This window comes from Lasioglossum baleicum, chromosome 11, assembly GCF_051020765.1.
Source record: "Lasioglossum baleicum chromosome 11, iyLasBale1, whole genome shotgun sequence".
In the NCBI taxonomy this organism is placed as follows: Eukaryota; Metazoa; Arthropoda; class Insecta; order Hymenoptera; family Halictidae; genus Lasioglossum; species Lasioglossum baleicum.
The window spans coordinates 12,536,350-12,555,972 of NC_134939.1; the positions used below are offsets into that span (position 1 = coordinate 12,536,350).

The 19,623-nt window shown below is 41.6% G+C and overlaps 1 protein-coding gene across 5 annotated transcripts in view; it reads left to right on the forward strand.

Moving 5' to 3' along the window:
- The first annotated feature begins 664 nt into the window (after positions 1–664).
- LOC143213702 (uncharacterized) overlaps positions 665–19,623 on the forward strand; it is a 33,600-nt gene continuing 14,641 nt past the window's right edge. Inside the window, exons 1-2 of one of the 5 annotated variants that reach the window (XM_076433789.1) lie at positions 665–817; positions 5,514–5,607. In XM_076433789.1, the coding sequence (XP_076289904.1) occupies positions 5,566–5,607 (42 nt within the window). In that variant the 5' untranslated portion in view covers positions 665–817; positions 5,514–5,565. Of the gene's footprint in view, positions 822–5,513; positions 5,608–11,634; positions 16,714–19,623 lie in introns of those variants that run through there. The other 4 variants (XM_076433790.1, XM_076433793.1, XM_076433791.1 and 1 more) reach the window with 4 other exon arrangements.

Below are 19,623 nucleotides of genomic sequence, written 5' to 3' on the forward strand. Positions count from 1 at the left end.
AAGACAGCTTGTATATGAGCTCATTACACCAGCGATCCTTCGCAGCTTCGCAATCGATCATTTCGACGAGCAACCTGTCCGTCTGTTCCACCTGAGTTCGTAGACGAAGCCTTATATGGATAGAAGTGTGACTTATGTCGTAAATCCTGGTGGAGCCTAAAGCCGCAATCGAGACCCCACCATCTAACATCCTCTGATAACTGCAGATACATCATTCGGGTAACTACAATTAATATCACTATGCTGCGATTGAGAAACGATTAAAACAACTTAAAACCACCTGCACCCATGAACTCTCGACACGAACAAAACGGTTCATACCAAAATGGTCGTACACCCTCATGTTTAGTTTTGTACAAGATTCTTGTTCTGTATACTCCATTTATGTTTACACCTAACGTTGTAATAAATCTCATTTCTGAGATTTTCTCAATAAAAAAAAGAAAATGTTCATAACAGCTACTTTAAAGCAGAATTTTCTTCTTTACGAGTTGATGAGTGTATACTTTGATGTAATTCGGTTCAAGGGTAGATTTTACCCCGCGGCTTTTCACGATTCCCCGGCATTGTCGATCTGTTTTGACTGGTGATAGACAGCCTTAGCAGTGCTGTCGATCCTTGTCTAGCGACCCACGGCAAATTGGTGGGAGTAGGACGGAGAGAGGGAGCTGTAGGGTTAAGCAGAGTGGGATTTCGCGCGATCGAGGAGAGAGGGATGGTGGAACTGTCAGTGCTACATCGGTTCTCTTCACGTAAGGACGAGCCACGAGGGATCACCTGCGTATCACTTATCGCCGGGACACCTTTTCTGACCGAGGTGAGCGAGTACCGTTCAAGCCTTATCATACGATTAATAGTCCGCTGCCCGGTTCCGAACGATAACCCTTCGAAGCGACGCGACGTGGCAACGTGTGCTGTCCGCTCGTCAACAGACCGTCTGTTTACCGTACTGACAGCTCGACAGGAAACCCAGACGATTTTCTCGTTAAAACATACCCCGATAACGCGGAAACCTGAGAAAATTTCGCGGTGAGATGCACGTCGATATTTGAATCTCGCGCGGTTGTTTACTGCGTGCGTTTTCATGGTTTTGTGTTCTATGAATTAATGGGAGGAGTAGAGTTAAGAATTACTTTTGGTAATTCCCAATTGAAAATTACTTTATATTATACTGGAATAGTATGAATTAATTTTTAAAGAAACGTTCTTTTGGCGAACATGAATATCGGTATGGTTTATAGATGCGGGCTTCGCAATTTAAAAAGAAACAAGTATATCCACGCTTTTTGATCCTTCGATAAACTTCCACAAACTGTACTTGCTTTAGTGAGAATGAAACACGCCGAAGAAAAATTCCTGAAGTTCTACCGAATGCAAGAATTCGAAATATTTGGTTAAAATTCTGCGCACAGAACTTTTTAAAGAATGAAGGATGCTTCGACCTATTAAACTTGAGACGTGTTTCGTTAATCAATGGAGAATTTAATCGGAACGAAGTTGGCTGTATTTTGTAATGATCTAGCTTACTTTTCAGAGCTAACTTTCTTTTGCGAAAATGTTACCAAGAGTACAAATAGGTACATCTCGTCAGATATTGATAATTTTACTCTTGGATGCAGAGTCTGCGGAAGCACTTTACAATTTCCTTTTGTAAAAGTGTACCCAGCAGAACAGATTGGCAAAATCGATATCTGCTGCGGTTTGGTTTCGCAGACGCAAAGTTTCATTATAATACGAGATTAACACCTCCTCGATTTCTGTTGCCAGAGTCAAATGAATTCAACTTGCAGCGCGAGGCGCAAATCGCATCGGGTTCTACGGTCGAGTTGGTCCGATCCTCTCGAACGCACATCGTAAATGCGATCGCGCAGATATGCGCCCACGAGGACGTACTCGAGTGCATCGTTTGCACGCGTATGCCTCTTGAGAATACCTGTAAACACGCTATATATCATATCATGGACGTCCGCGAGTTCGATTAATTGCCGAAGCCGATAGTCCGGACAGCGACCTACGCTAAAATCCTCAACTAATCATTTCGGAATCCCACAAACACCTAAATATTTAAAAAGCTTCCTGTTATTTTTATTAGAGCATTTGTATTCTCGTTGCAATTTTTCTTAGAGTCGCGATTTAGTCTCAAAATGGCTCGTTACAAAACACGTTCGATTTCCAACATCGTATAATCATGTCCCCGGTACAATGCACTTCGCAACCTGCATTCCGCGACCATTCATTCGGTGCAATGCACTTACCTTCTCGCTTACAATTAGTCATTGGAAAATCTGAGAACAGTAATCGATAATGCTGATGTGCAGTTGTTAGATTATGCTACGATCTTATGCGGTCTTGGTATGAACTACACTTTTAAATGCAACTAACAGCATTTTTACTTGACCTTTGTCAATAAGAAATCTTTGCGTTCGAGGAAGAAATTTTTCTTTCCGTGAAGACGGACAAATGGGGGACAGCATAAAACGCTTGCGGGAACCGGGACTACGGTTCGCGAATTCTTCACAATGAGAAACGCGAAGGACCGAGGAGAATCGCGTCTGCCACATGTCTGGCTTATGCGAGCCGAGATGAAAGATAGGCCACAGCCTGGCTCCCGAATGACCGGCCGATCGCGAGATGCAGCTACCTAATTGCACCGTTACGCGAATAAGAACGGGCCGTTAAATCATTGGACCAGTGACTGCTGAACATGGCAATCTGAGGGAATTTTTTCACCTTGACGATTTTGCAAAAACGCAGCCAGAACGAGTAATAACTGCCTACTGATTTTTGGAGCGATTAAGGTTATCCAACTTTAATGTCCGTCGTGGCATTTCGCTGCTCTCGATGACCCCTTTAATTTATTCAGTGAATTCGGAAATATGTGTAGTTTTATTTACCAAAGAATTTTGCTAAAAAATTTGAATATATTTTTTAGAATATTTCGCAAGCGAATTTCGCTGCATAAAATTACATTTGACTGAACGGTGGACGGTGTATCTTGTTTAGGGAGATACGTGTTAATTTTTGGAGTGTTCGTGGCTCATTATTTACGAGGGAGCCGAGAGGGGCTTAATGGAATTAAGTCGGAGTAATTAGAGAAGATTAGAACCTGATGGGACTGATGTATTAATTGACAATGAGAAAATGGGATTATAACTCCGGTAGCGCGTCGGCGGTGTCGTTTTCTGCTCGTTTTGGGCAAACACGTGGGCACCACATGCGAACGCGTGGTTAATTGCACACGTGATGCACAAGCGTTTACGTTGTTTACATGTGCATGCTTTCGGTAGACGGCGCTCGAATCTGCATGCAATTCGTAGACGTTCGACCCTCGGACTATATTTTAGCTGACGCTTGGAAATTCGCGGCGAGTTCAACAAAATTCTGTACTTGCTATTTAATCCGTAATTACACTTGAACATTTCAAACAGTCCAAATATTCGTTCGGCAGCGCAAATAAATTTTTAATGAACTTCGAATTGGAATTCCATTTAAAGGTTCGATAAAAGATGATGGTTGTTATGTAATGAATTAATATTCTGAGCACACCTGAGAAAATGGTGCTCGTCGAAAAGGCGTCGAATTCCATCGGAAATGACCGCGTATTCCACGTTTAATTATAGAGATGAAGCCGTGTACCTGAGGTGGCCAAACTCATGGGAGTAGCGTATGGTAATCCTAGTGAAGTTTTAGTAAAACTATAAATAATCTCGGCAATGAAAAGACACGAACACTGCCGAATACCTGGGTCAGCAGACGTTCTGGTTTAGTCGGCTAGATCCAAAAGCGATGGTCCTATTCAACGTAAATATCTTCGTGCTTAATTGTCTACTGCGTTCAACATCTAGACAAACTTTACACGTTACCTTCAATCAAAGTTATCCCAGATCAATCGTTAAAGTCTGTTGTTTAGAGTATAATAGTAACAATCAATATTTCCTTTATTTGGTACTCGGACATTAAGTTTTCGCGTTGCATAAGCAGCTATTATCACTTTAATTAACTCGAGGAGCTCTAATTCCAGCTTCGGCGGGAATATTGAAAAGCGGCCGCAAAGAAGTCGTGTCGCTCGGTTCTTAACCATAAACGACTGCTTGCGATTACGTCATGGAACGTGACTCACGGATAGCTGATGGCCTAAAAACTCTATTGCGACGACTAACGATGCCAGTTAATAATTTCCTGCAAGGAGCATCGTCAAGGACGATTTCAGCGGCCATCCGAATTTAAATGATATTATTTCTCGATCAAAGACGCATCAATCAAAACCGCACTGTCTAATCTGCATCATTCACTCCTTGTCGGCTTCTTCATGATCCCATAATACTTCGTATAAATCGAGTACGATGTTACGTTTACAGAATTTATTAATGAAAGATCGATCTTCTGTGAAAAATCTGTTTTCATATTTTCTGTAGCTAAAAACAATCTTCCAAGCATCGTATAAATTGATTAAGAAATTTACGTTTGCGGGATGCAATATTTTATCGAAGGATGCGATTTTAATTGAAAATAGTGGATTCTGTCTGACATATCGCTGTGCCATTTGTGCCATTGTCTCTGTCCAATGAAATGTTGAACGGACATCGTAAAAAAAGTGGTTCGAGTAGGCGACTCTCCGATTATATTTGACGGTGTATAGTTCCGGCGCGTCTAGCAGCTGCCAAATATTATAATTGACGAATGCAGCGGCCGTAGAAAGGATACCACGTGGGCGGAAGGATCGCAGGAATCGAACCGTTGTTTCTCTTTCGATCGTTTATTCCGGATAAAGATCGAATGTTTTCAGTGGTGGGTGGATAGAAGTCGCGCGTGGGCGCGTTCAACTTTGACGCAATTACGTTTCCTTGTGCCGATCGTTTTCCTACTCTTTTTCGTCTGCGGTCATTCGGACACCTGAACCCAAAGATAGACACTTAAAAATTGTGAAAATACTGCAACTTATATATTGGGTAGCTTCAGCTTCGTAAAATCAGAAAGTTGATCTGGATATGCGGGATGTTCAAAAGTGTGTTTCCTCTGTCGATAAAATTTGAATCGGTGAAATATGACTTTTTCTAATGTCTTCATAGTTTTCTAGTTTGAAACAACATGGCAAGAGTGTCGTATTCCAAAATTATTTCACGCTCTCTTAAAAGCTTTTACGAGAGCCATGAACGCATAAAAATCGACGTTCTAGATACGAGAAGGACGTAGATAAAACGGCGAATATTCTTCTAAAATATTTTCACGAAGAAGATCGTCGAAACGTTCGCACGTTTAGGTGCAGACTGTTCTGCATCCGGATTTGCGTGCACCGGGGACGCACCAGACTGTATCCAAAGTAATAACCCTCAGCTACCGGTACTTTGGCGAACATGTCGGAAATTCTGTATAAAACAAGTCGCCGGTTTCTTGTAAGACTGCATCAAAACAGGAACATGCAAATTTGAAAAAGCAAGCTGAAATATCAGTGTTAAAAAATCCCCAGGAAAATTGTACATTTCTAACGAGTCCTGTCTACGAATTTGTTTCAGAAATACGAAGCATCGCCCGTCGAGTGGTCGCAGTACGATCGTTTAATCAATTATGGCAGCACCACAGGCCTCCTCTCGTCTCGAGTTGTTGCAGGTATGCATTTTCATTTGTATTTTCTATAAGTTCTCTACGAAATGCTTTTTAACCGACTTCGAAAAAGGAGGAGGTTACTCAATTCGATCTGTATGTGCCTTTCTTTTTTTTTCGCTTTTTTTGCTATGTATGTTCACCGATTACGTCGAGATGCATGGACCAATCGGAACGAAACCTTTTGCATCTTGTAGAGTATGTTCCCGGGATGGTCCCGTGCAAAAAAAATGTTACATTTCTTTATTAATTACGATTTTATTTGCGAAAATGTAGGGTGGTGATACCGTCGTGAACTCCGCTGAATGTTAGACATTAGGAACAATAACGACGCGACGTCGTTACCGTTATCGATTGCCGCTTTCAGATATTTATAAGTTACGATTTGGAATGTGACGGCTGACAGAGATAAAAAAGTGTGAAATAAAAAAAAAATTTTTTTTTTTAAATTAAACCGACTTCGAAAAAACGCACTAAAAAGAATGAAATAATTTCCATTTAATTTATGTGAATACACACAAACTTAAATACAATACAATCTTTTCGGAGGCGGCGCAAATATATTATTTAAATATAAATATATTAGTATTTAGAAGAATTTCAGGATTTTCGTAATTTCCAGTGTCGAAAATTTTCAATTTTGCGCCGCCTCCGAAAAGATTGTATTGTATTTAAGTTTGTGTGTATTCACATAAATTAAATGGAAATTATTTCATTCTTTTTAGTGCGTTTTTTCGAAGTCGGTTTAATCTTTTTTTTTAAAAAGTTTTTTTTAGTTTGTATCTTTCGAACGAAGCATATTTTTTCGGGGCGTGTAAAAGGAAAGGGGAAAGTCTTGGAAAATCTGCGGACAGAGGAGTCGATGCATGGCCACTAGTTTCGATTACCTAACTGCGTTTACGGTCGCAAGAGTCCTTGCCAGTCCCGTAATCTTGAAATGCCCGAGCTGGTTAAGGCTCGGTTGTATCGCGTTCTTCTTTGGCCCACGTATCTGCGAGCACGCTGACTGGACGCATATATGGCATCTTGTTCTTGGCTCGTGTACACGTAGCTAACGACCCACGTACAGATGTACCCAAAATCGACGAGCACGGCCCATATGTTCGCGAGTAGGCATGCTTGTCTTCGACCTCTCGCACAGGTGATTTGTCAGACGTTGCACGCGGTTTAGGAGACCCTCCGAACTTGACATGACGCTCGATAATCGCCTAACTGCGCCATTGTTTCGGCACTGTTTCGAAGACAACGTCTTACTAGACTTTGGAACACAGCTAAGCAAGGCTTAGTCGATATTGTTCACTGTACATCTTCTGCACAGTGCATCGTCAAAAACATTTCTCTACAAACTTTGTCGATTTGTTGTATTTAAATATTCTCTTTTAGAGTTGGTTTAAATTTTAATACAGTCCCGTACAAGAATACGAGATGTTTGAATGCTAAGTGTTTCGAGTGCAAATATTAATGTGTGGTTTTTCATTGAAGAATCAATTGAGCGTAAACCGAGCAATGATTTTTTGAAAAAATTGTTTGATTCGCGAGTACTTTATCGTCTGACGAGAGGAACGTTCTATACGATTTCGTTTAAAAACAGGAATGTTTAACTCCCCGGTGAATGTTTCAGCAAATATCCATCAAAATTGTAGCGAAAATTCAGCACTGCGAACTGTCACACGGAAAAAAAAACTGTCGTCGACGTGTTCCCTACATCGAAGCGAAATTTTTTATACCGAAATCTCGTTAAAAATTCTCTCTGTGTTTAAACTTTACATGTACCGGATCCGTCGTTCGCTTTTATGCGATTCGAAAATCCTGAAGAATTTATAAAAACGTAAACACCATCGGAATATGCGGGTATACCTCTGAATGAAAAGTATACTATACAGCCGACTTTTTCAAACCATTCGCCAGATTTCCGTGGCGAGCTTGGAATTTAAAAACTCTTCCAACATGCGCGTGACGTGTTCGTTAGCATGCTCCGATAATGGAATATTATTTTTGCTACTTTGTTAATTTTTGAAATTGCTCGAGAGTGGTAACTTCGCGTTCCGTATAGTACGGGCCATTTAAAAATAATCCTTAGCTTGAAAAATATTCGAGACCGGTCACGCAACAATTTACAAATTATCCTTTACATTTTGACCAAATTCTACTATCTTTTTTTTCTGTATAGATCTCCAATTTTCGGTTGTACTATTTTTATATTCCGTTTAAAAATTATTCGACGATTCTTCTTGTTTAATTCTTGTACAAAGATAAAGCGAAATTACGAGAATAGCATAAAATCTCAGAACTAAAGGGCGGGCCCTTGGTTCAAGGAAAGAACGGAGCCGGACATTGCGGTACAGCCAAGAAAAGAATACGAAAAGGGATCGAAAGAGCACGGTGGACGCTTGGCTTGTCAACCGCGACCGGTTAGTAAGCCCCGGTAACTATAATAATGTGACGTCACTTCCTTCGTCTTCGGGGCGTCATTCGTGTCGGACGGTCCCTGCACCTTCTTCTACGCCGCAGATAGTCATCATCGCTTTGTTCTGAACCCTTTCGGTCGTCGCTCGAAAGGAAACGCGCGGTTAAATGACAAGCATAAGTAGCAACGCACGAAACGGAAGTATCAGGTCACTAAGCAACGGCACGTCTGTGTCTAATTCGTTAATTAATCAAGTTGAACTGCTTTAAACGACTTACTCACTTAATTGCGAGTTTTAAACATTTTCATTCATGAAAGTGGCAGTGATAGATATGTACGTCTATCTCTATATTCTTCATTACAGCCACAAGTCAACGACGCAAGTAAGGCTGAATAGCTTCATAGAAATGTTATGGAATGAGTTTGGTAGGTGTGTAACGAGGAAAGGATTTTCTCCGCTCTTTCGATATATAAATAACGAGTAAAACGTCTGCGTATCGAGAACAGGCCGGCGTGGGTCGTTTCTTACCGTTTTTCAGCTACCCACGTTGGCCTAAATTTCATGACGCATTCCTTGTATCCTTTGATCCTTGTCTACAACCTTCTGTCACATTTTCTGCCTCGAAATCAGCCTTATTATTGGCTACAGTCGTCGATGGAAATATACAGATTACATCTGGAATGGACATTCGTTCTGACGTCACACAATTAGCCAATAGTAAAGATCAACGAGTCGAGGATTTTCTAAACGCGGTTTCTGTTTAATACTTTGATGGTACTTGGTGACTTTCATGGAAGTCTGTAGAGTCCAAAAATTCCATTTGAGAACGTAGCCGGTCCTCAGAATGGTTCTCACAGGATCGAACAAGCCGAGAGAATGCTCCATTCCATCCTCCGGGTAAATCATTGAAGCGTGCAGAAAGATCGGCGTGGAAAGCTAATTTTCGAACCGGACAGGTGCGATGGATCGTTGTCACGGTTTCCATTCGATGTCACGGTCCCCATCGCGTGTCCCCTCCTCCCCGTAAAAAGAGGATCGCATTTTGCGTACGGACAAGCTCGAGATCGGCCGTCGCCTCTCTGGCCAAGAATCCGCTCGATAACGAGTCCACGTCGTAATTACGTTGCTTAACCGGGCAAGTATCCCGCGAAATTACAATTACAAATCGGAGCACCAGCCTCCGGCGTATACGTGTGGCTTCTCATCAATTATTTATACGAGATCACCGTTACCGTAGGACCTTCTTACTCCAAACCCACATTTCAGATTTATCCGCGTTTCACCCGAGGATAAAACAGATTTCGCGCCTCTACGCCATTTTCTTTCCTCACCTCTCTGTCCGTATAACATAAATATAAGCGAGACACTGTGGGATCAGGTGAATCATCGCCGGTGGGATGATCCGGAGAACGTCTTCGAATTAGGCGTGATGCGTCCGATCGACTATTGACGGCGAGAAACGTGTTTGACTGGCTTCTGAACCAGATCGACGCCATTGGTGGTCTGTATATGGGTCATTGCGACACTAAATGAAGAGTTAATAAGTCACGGGTAATTGGGGACTATGGGTGTAGCCAATCTGTGGCCGCCATTTTCAAGTCGACTAAATCTTGGCTGAGGATTCTATCATGGTTTCGGTGAGCAGGATTGTATGTAAATATTTTGTTCTTTCGTTCACCTGTTGAAAGTGGAGAATATAGCGGTTTTACAATTCAAATTGGTTCTACGGAGTGTAAAGGATGTATGCACGATGTTTCTGTAAACACTGTTCATAATTCTTCAGCATTTTAGTACTCGCTCACTCTGATGTGACTGATGCGTTGTGCTTTCGCACCTGTTTCCACTTCAATTCTGCTGAAAATACTATCCATCAGAAAACACAAAAATGATGACTAGATAGCTCTCAAACTAAATAATTCTCCAACGCGTCCCGACAAACCATATCACAAGAAACGCAGGATTGTGCAACGCTTCACACCGACTGGTTTGATAGCCATTCGATGGAAATTAAGCTGTCAACGCACTGCACGCGTTACAAGTACCAACATGAGCAGACTGCAGTCAGTTTTTTTTGTTGTTTCACACCTTCCAGTATGGCAAGGTCAGGCGTGGGCATCGAGAAGTAAGCGTACCGTGGTTATGGTCAAGCAATTCTGCGCGTTAACGTCGCCGTTCCACGCGAGAATGGGATTCTGACTTCCTAGAAACGAAACACCTGCTCGTGATCGTGACAGGAGCGAAAAACCAACGTGTGCCAGGCACTTTGTAATGGATCACGTAACTGGCCTTTCAATCCCATCTGTGTGAAATTACGATCGCTTAATACGATTCAAGTACATCTACCACTTCGTCTCCCGAAAGTTCTCCACAATACTGTTCCTGGAGAACGGTACCGTAAAGCTACTTCAAATTCCTACAAAGTTCAATTGAATTTAGATTCAGCTTGGAGCATTTATCTTCCGACAACTGTTTAAAATATTTACACCCCTGAAATACACACAATTTCACAAGCTTCAACCACAAGTGCCAAACTTCAAGTGTCTCGGAGAAAAAATATTTCACTTTGACTGGCAAAGCAGCAGCCTCAAATTTTCCATAATTGTGCACGACTTTTGCACTGTATAGCTCATGTAACAATCTCATAAAAATCGATGCTCCGGCGCTGTCGCAACAAGACCATAATTTCGACGGGTTTATAAGGCTCGGTAGCCGGTTCATCGTGTTTACGAAGCGAATCGGCAGTCGTCCAGGTTCGGAGAACATAGAATCCAGGTGTCGCAACGTGGTCAGAGACGTGCAGTTTCACAATGCGTCACCGTAAATAAGGGGATCGATGATCGGAGGAACGTCCCTAACGGAGGTGTTCTGCTGGTACGCTTTCAGCTTGACGTTCACCATCGCATCGCATCGTGTGCGAGCCAGTAATGGCGCGTGTAGCGATGCAAAGTAATTTTGCCGACTATGCTTATCGCGCACGCGAGCAAAGTGGTTCGCTCTTAGAAAGTTTCGCGACTCTTCATTGAAACCGAAACCCAGGCCGGCGCGGCGCACGAGGCGCAATCTCTATGTAACCGTGGGGTCGTGAGCTTTAATACGTCATCGAGTAAATAGAACACGAGATTGATATTTCCATTCACGGCCCTGCTGCTTTGCTCGCGTATCTTCTGTTGATGTATTTTCCAGGGACCATAACTGTTATAATCAAAAAGAAAAAAGGTCATAGAATAACGAGTATTCCATCGACTAAAATCGTTTTGGTTACGAATAAGGATTGTAAGTAACCGAAAATTTGTGCTCTTGTTGGTAAATATCATCGTTGAGAGAAATTCATTTTGATCACGTAAACAGTTATCGATGAGAGACATTCATTTCGATCGCTCATGATAGTTATCAATCGGAGAAGTTTATTTCGGTCACTCATAATAGTTGTCGATGAGAGAAATTTATTTCGGTCGTTCATAACAGTTATTCGATAAAAGAAATTTATTTCGATCGCTCATAACAGTTATTCGATAAAAGAAATTTATTTCGATCGCTCATAACAGTTATTCGATGAAATAAATTTATTTCGATCGCTCATAACAGTTATTCGATGAAATAAATTTATTTCGATCGCTCATAACAGTTATCAATGAGAGAAATTCATTTCGATCACTTATAACAGTTATTGATGAAGCAAATTTGTAATAGTTATTATTAAATAGTACAACTTTCAAATGGTAGACAATCAATTATTTCATAAATCTTTTATTCGTAAAATTAATTGCTGCAATCAAAATTTAATGTGACAACCACGAGACATGCGGACATGTCTGCGCAAATTTTTCGAGAAATTCGAATTGTATCGTTTCTAATTTTGATGTACTCGAAGATCGTTTAACACGTCCGCTGCTCAGAGTCGCCAGGTTAAGACTCTCTCCTATTCTACTCTTCCACTTCTACAACACAATTCCCCCACGCTTCCGCCACGGAAGAACTTGGACTAATTGCTGTTTTATATAATTAAGATCTGTTTTCGTGGTCGCAGAGGGTGCAGAACGGAATTTCCGTGAAGCGAGTCGATCACGCTGAAGAATTCCTTGGAATCAGCGTTCTCGTAACTTGATTACGGCGGAGTAATTAAACAATGTCGCGACAGGACCGAGTCCGTGGAAACCACGCGATTTTTAACGTGACGTTCGAATGGATTTCAGTTGTAACAATTTCCACGGTTATTCAGGCCCCGCTTTCGGCTTTCGGTTGCGGTTGAAGGCTTCCCCGCGCGCGTGAAATCTAAATGTTCTTCGAGAGATTGAAGTCCCTGATCAAAGTGCCTAGCCTGCTCTTCTTCCTGGAAACGGTGTTAGTTCCGGACTATTTATCCGTAGACATTCGGCCACGAAACTAAACGCCCTGGCTTATGTACTAATGCACAGTGTTCATCAAGAGGAACGTCCCAATCTCAAAATTCCCCAAAACTTGCAGCAATTTAATTAACGAAATCGAAACTACTCTGAATCCTGATTAACGTAAAATTTAATGTCACCTGTGATGTCACGTGTGGTCGACATGGCAATTAACATGTTAAAAAGCAGAAAATGAAACCAACAAAAGCTCCCCAATCTTATTTATACAACACTGTACATTATTAAACATATATCAATTTGAATGCTCTAACTAACAAACTTGTAAGTTTATAGTAGCACGACACAGTTGCATTATGGGAACAGTTTAATGAACTTTTATCGAGGTTCATGCAGAGCTCGGTTTCTGTGTCGTGCGTGCAGCGCTCGTGATCATGAATCGCGGTACACGCGTCGCAACGTTAACGGAACATTAATTAATCTCGATTCGGAATCACTCGATCGATTTGAGGAAGTGTTGGCTTGAAATTTATTGCCCGATGAAAGCCAATGAGCGAAGTCAGGAGAGAATTTAACACAGTTTCGTGCATTCACTGGATTTCGGTTTCGCGAAAACGTTAATTAACATACATATGTATAACACGAGTTGCGTCGAATAATCGAGTGATTCGGCTCGTTCGATTCTAATGCACGAACTTGGATTTGCTAATTACTGGAAACGTTACGATACAATATCTTTATGAACAAATTTCGTTTCTGAAAATGGGAACAAAGTGCCTCATTTAGAAACTATAATACATACTCCATTTCTGAAGCTACAAACACATTTTATGTGCGATAAAAATAGTGCCAAGCGAATATGTTCTAAAGAATATTTTTAACCAAGATAAGTATGAGTTTCTGAACAATTAAACTAGACTGTGGTTTTCAACTACTTTTAATTTAGCTTCTCCGTATCTGTTAGATGACTTGAATGCAGTAAAAACATTCTTCTTTAAATTGCACAGAAATTCTTCGTATCATGACGGTCAAAGGAAATATTAGCTTGGAAATTAAACCCTTGCATTTATGGTACTACTTCATAAATTTCAAAAATGCTGACTTTTTCACAGAGAGTTCCAAACGTGGTAAGAAGGAAGAGAAAATTTTAAAACGCGACTCTACAGTGCTGTGTGATTTATCCATGCTGATGTGAAAGATTAAAATAAAGAAAATTAAACAATCGTATTCGGTATCGATTCTTTGAAATCGCAAGATTCGAGTCTTCCGTGTTAAAAAACGGAGGAATAAGAAAATGCGTGACGTTCTCCTTTCATAAGAAGAAGTGCAGTGAATGAAATGGAAGGATCTGGTTTATGGATGAGCATTTAGGATGATTTTCGATGAGACGTAAGAAGAGGCGACCGCTTTCGGGTTTCGCGGTCTATATCATGTTCCATTCGATATCGGAGGAGTACCTTTTTACTCTGGACTGCAATTCGTGGGATGAACAGGAAATTCGAGGCATTCGTCCCTGGCACGTAGAAATTCCAACTTTGTTAGTTGAGTGCAGAGTTCAAGGTTCCTCGAGAGCATCGCCGGTCGTGCGAGATGATTGGTTTTCGGTCTGTCGACCATCGTAACGACTCCGCGGTGCCTTGCCTCCTCGTGAGCTACCACGTGTGCACACACATATCCACACACACGCGCGCGCGCGCGCGCGCGCATTTCTGCATTTTCGCGGACAGGAACAATGGGAACACACCACTTGCCAATATCAAAGTTATTTTCTGAATCGCTCGGTCAACAAGTTGAATAAATCGATACGGGGAACCGGGAATACATTTCAATAAATTTCTAAATGCTTCCGATTCGTTCAGGGCATTTTCCAATTTTCCGATCAGCATTGTCCATCGATTCATAAAATTCTACGTCGACACTTGTCTTCTGCAAATATCGCCAAGTAATTTTAACAGCAGTTCCCAAAAACCCTTTGAATATCCGACTTTATAAGACTCTCGGAATCCGTCGAGCGTGAAACGCTATCGCGAGGAAAATTTTTCCGCGAGCATCGTTTCACGGTTGCAATTAATGTAGTCTAAATGAAATTCGCAGTATTTCAACAAAGGACGGGAACTGTGCGGACGTTTTATGCAAATCCCATCTCGGGAACCTTGAACTTTAAATTTCAATGCAGCTCGAAGGGAAATTCTAAATAATCCGGCTTGCATCAACGAGACACGCGAGTCTGCCTTGAAATTTCTCGTGCATTCGGCCACGTGTTTTTCTAGGAAATATGCATCAACTTTCAGCAATTTAAACAATTATGTACGTACACGTTGCGGCTATTTCCGAGTAGTGAATGAAAAGTACGGCAGTAATAAAAGTCGTAATGTTTCAAACTTGATTTAATCTTGCGAGTCTGAATGAAGTTAACTGAATGAATTTTTTCATTGCTGCAAATGGTAAAAGACAGTGATGTTAGAAGAAGAACATTTCAATTTCTCCAGGTAATAGGTTTATTCGGATATTTAAATTTTGTCGCGAGCTAAATAATGATTTTAGTATGCAATTTTCCGATAATTAATATTTCTCGAATTCCAATACATTTTCAACACGGGCCACGTTTTCATAGAAATTACCGTCACTTCCGGAGAACCTTGACCCACTGACCTTGAACTCCAGTGTCCCCCAACGCATCAGAACTCATTTATTTTATTAAAACATTTCCTGGTGCGATGGACAGCGAATACTAATCAATTACTACACTCCGGTGAATTTATGTTTGTAAATTGGAGCGCGTCGAATGGTGAATATTTCCTGAAGCGGACGATTCAATCGGAATGTCAATATAAAGCATAAAAACCACAGTTGTGACTGAAATAACAAAATGGAAAATACAACCTCACATTTCAGGCAAATGTAGCAATATCCATTTTCATTAAAAGCCCATTTCATTACTTTCTTCAAAAAGATAATATTGCATCAAACTGAAAAGTTACAGCTGCAACGATTTCTAACCTACGAACGAATTGCTTTCTAGTCCCAATAGGCACGACTTGCAGTAACTACGACTATCAACAATGTAAGGGTAGGAAAGTCGCACATGCGCGTAGATAGGACATAAGCAAACCGGGGTGGGTAACAACGCAGTTATGATGGTAACCCTCGCACTGCCGTTGTTCTATCTTTCTTGAGTGAGTTTGTCATTCAACCTTAATCCCACACTGTCGAAGAATTCTCGCTACGGGATTACAATAAATTCTACACAACAGCTGCAATTCTTCTTTCACACTAATCTCTCTCATATTTTACACATTTGCTCGCTGTATGTCTACGTCACTCGCAATTTCCAGTCGTGAATCTTTCCTCGCGTTGGCTTCGTCCTCAGAGTTGCGGAATTCTTATCTGCATAATCTAGCATTATCAAATGTCATTCTTAATGTTTCTCTTTTAAATTACACTTCACTAGTTTGTCTACTTGTAGGTGTATCGGCAAGTTTAATATTTGTATTGCGTTTCAATCGTGAAATTCACCAAGTCCTTTGCGAAAGAGATCATTTTCTTCTTTTGAAAAGTATATTCTTTTCAGTGAGACACTTCATCAAACGGAATTATTTATTCTAAATATAATTTAGAATTGCATCCATGCGTAGCTGGTGATTTCCATTAATAATTACCATTTTCTAATAACGATTTAATAAAACGCGTCCCGTAAATACAATACATTCGTAATAAACGAGTTTCTAGTTAAGAGTAAGAATATATCATTTGTTAGAATCTTTCTTGGTAAAAAATTCTGTTTGGACCCTTAAAGCACTAATGACACTCGACGCGCAAACTGATCAACCCCGAAATTTCTGCGGAAAACATTCGCATGAACTTGACATCCGCGGGGGCCATGTTCAACGGCTGTATGTAACGTGGCGTACTGCATTTCGCGATAAATTCATCAGCTCGCGAATGTAAACGCGCCATTCGAGAAGTGTTGATGCGCAGCGAGCGGGCGCGTGAAAATTGTCACCGTCTATTATTATTACGCCGGTGAACAATGGACTGTGATATGAAAGGATAGTGTCCTGAATCTTTTATTTTGTCGCCGAAGAAAGGAACCCGAAAGCGAGACATGGGGAAGATAAGGTACTGCTCTCTTCTTGCGGCGAAGAAAGGTACGGACATTACGGGAAGGCACGACTGGTATTATTTATCGGCGCAATAGTGCGGCTGGTTTAAGGATGAAACGTAAAGAACGGAAAAAAGCCAGCAAAAATGCGGCGCGCATTCAGACGAAAGAATTGGAGGCCCGGGGCGTTCATATGGACATGCAGACGTCTTGGGCGGCTCAAGAATTGACGACCAAGTACTCTAATCTCGACGACATGGTACCTTTTTTCTAACATTATTTCCTTCCAAATTATTGCACATTTATTTGATCAATTATCTGCCAACGACACAACATTTCACATAAATTATGGGGGATTTAAATTATACTTGAGTTGAAATTGTGTGTATCTACTGTTTCAACCCTGCGAAAATTTTCCAGAAGACCGGCTCTATTATTCAACAACATTGATCGCCACTAACTTTGAAAGACCTGTAGTCAAATACCCATCGCATGTTATCAACGATGTTCAACGTTAGCAAATTCAATGCTGTGACCTTCTAATGTCGAAAGTACATCCATTGGGGAAGCATTGATCTGTTGACACGTGTCCGTTCTCACATTGCAACAAAATTTATTCGCTGCAGATACAAACGTTCCTAGTAATATTGATCAACTGGCTCAATCGCACAAACATATAATGAAGCAAATTCAGGCGAGCAATAAAAGGTTAAAAGAGATGGACTCGATTGAGGTAGTTCATCCCGAAAATTCTCAGTGTTTCTGTCGCCATCGGTGAAGGTAAAACAGTGTCGACGCAAGTTTGAGGTTCGCCGGAACGGGCTGCAGCATTAAAATTCCGTGCACGCGCAGAACTCTCTCTCTCTCTCTCTCTGTTTGATGTGGGAAGAGCGATACCAGCTGATCGTTCGTGGCTCGCACTTGATCCGGGGATAGAAGACGCCACAGCATTGCGGTACTGACACACATGACCATGTATAGATGAAGTCGCATTCTCCCGTGTTCCTTTTGCTCTCCAGTATGCTGTTCGAGTGTCGTTCACGTGTCACTCGCACGGCTCTCATCGCGGTAAACTTCTCCTTTTCCGTTCTACGATATTCGTGACACCGGTGTTTGGCGGTTTTCGAAACAACGGGCCAAGATTCTCGTCTCACCTTTTTTTTCCAACACCAACAGGCCAGCTCATTCGTATTCCCCTGATGTCCTTCATTTAACGCCTGTGTTGCCGAACCGAGGTGTCGACCTAAAGGTTCATATTTCTCTTTTTGTTTTACGTTGATTGTGGTTGTTTCTGGTTGAAACGTGTAAACGATAGTTCTGTCTATCATTAGATATAAGAAAATGACACTATTCGTCGCTACGACAAGTTAGGCAGCTTTTAAACGAGCACCAAAGCTCGTCTCGCCACTTTCCTCAGTTCATGAGCACTGTTTTCTCGATTTTCATCGAACATTATTCCCGATAAGAGTCGAATTGGAGAGCGCCGTACGGTTTCTTGCGCAACATTCGGCGTTGACCTCCTTTCCTTCGCAGCTTCTTATTTCTTTAACGTGTCAATTTTTTCCTCTCTTCTCCTCTCTGCACTGACTCTCTTCATCTTCCCCTCTCCCTCTCTCTCTCTCTCTCTTTCTCTTTCTTCGTGGTAACCCAGGGTCTTATTTAAGAGCAAGTTGAACGTACTCGTCTTACGCGTCGAGTCTCGGTCACACCCACGCACAAACCGTTCCACCGACCCGCTATTTTCGGGCATAAAAATTTTCTGACATCTGTTTTCGTTCCCCCAGCTTGCTACGCCTTTGTTTTACCGCAATTTTATTGTCCTGCTCAGTAACCTTGGCGAACGGGTCTAAACACGGCACTTCAACTTCAACGAACAGCACTGCAACGCCTTTTATAGATTGTGCGGTCAAAAGTAGATGAAAAGACGCAAAGTGAATTATTTTATGCTGAGAGTTAAGTTCGCAACAATCCACCATTATGATGTTCTTCAATCCCAGACTCTCTGTATTATCTTCTCGAAGCAACTTCTCTAGAAAAACGTGTTGATCGAACTTTAGTGGTTCTAGAGCTCATTGCTATCAACAGGCTGAAACAATGTTTCGGAAACTTTTTCCTTGCGATGGAAAGGTTGCTAGAGCACGGGATATTCGCCAAGTTAATGATTAATATTTTGTCTTGACTTAATGTCAATATTTTGATGTAATGTGCTTGAAAAGGTAATTCAAGGGTTAATTTATCTGTGGTGGGGGCTGCTTATGACGATTTTTTAACACACCTTGTTCGGTCAAATTTCTTGGACGACTCTTTCTATAGTTTGCTCAGTTGCTGCTTGACCCTGGCATATTTTACGGCTTGCACGGTCGCGGTAAAGCACATGGCAAACATTGTTTAATAACTGATAAGAGGCGTTGCAAATCGAAGGGAAAGTCAATTTAAATTATTAGTTGCAGAATAGGTGAATTGTTTCACTGTAATTTTGTATGTGCATAGTTTATTCGGCCAGTCTGCAGGCCGGGAATAATTCGAACTTCTTTCCATGAACTCGCTAGGAAGAGGTTGCGTGCTTCTAATTTCGATCGATTGTTAACGTTACGTAGGCAGACAGCCAACGATTTGTAAACGGTTCACAATTACGGAACGCGAAACAGATATCGCGGGCTAACGGAGTCACGGAATCGTCGGTCAAGTCACACGAGACTCGAAATAAACCATTGGAGAATCCTTCGACGTGCATCGTTTTCACTTTTCGAAGCATCACTGAATTTTCAAAATTTTCGGGACACCCTCTATAACTGAACGAAAATCTGAACTTTGCAGCTGAAGCAAAGTTCCCCTCCGGTTCTAGTGTTGATAGGTTAATAAATTACACCGAGACACCTCGTTCGCAACAGTCCGTAGCACAAGCTTCGACGCGAAAGAACTCGCCTCTCGTGGAACGCTCGCACGATTGTTTATCCCTCGAGATTATAACAAACTCGTGTGCGATCAATCAGCGGAACGCGAGACAAGTGAATCGAGTAACACGCGGATAATTGTGACGGTGAAAATGTTTTACGACCCCGTTACAACCTCGAACGCTAACGCGTCCCCAATCAACGTCTCGTTATCATTACGAATTACGCACCCACGACTGGTCTTGTCTCGAATCCGTACGCATACAGGACACGTG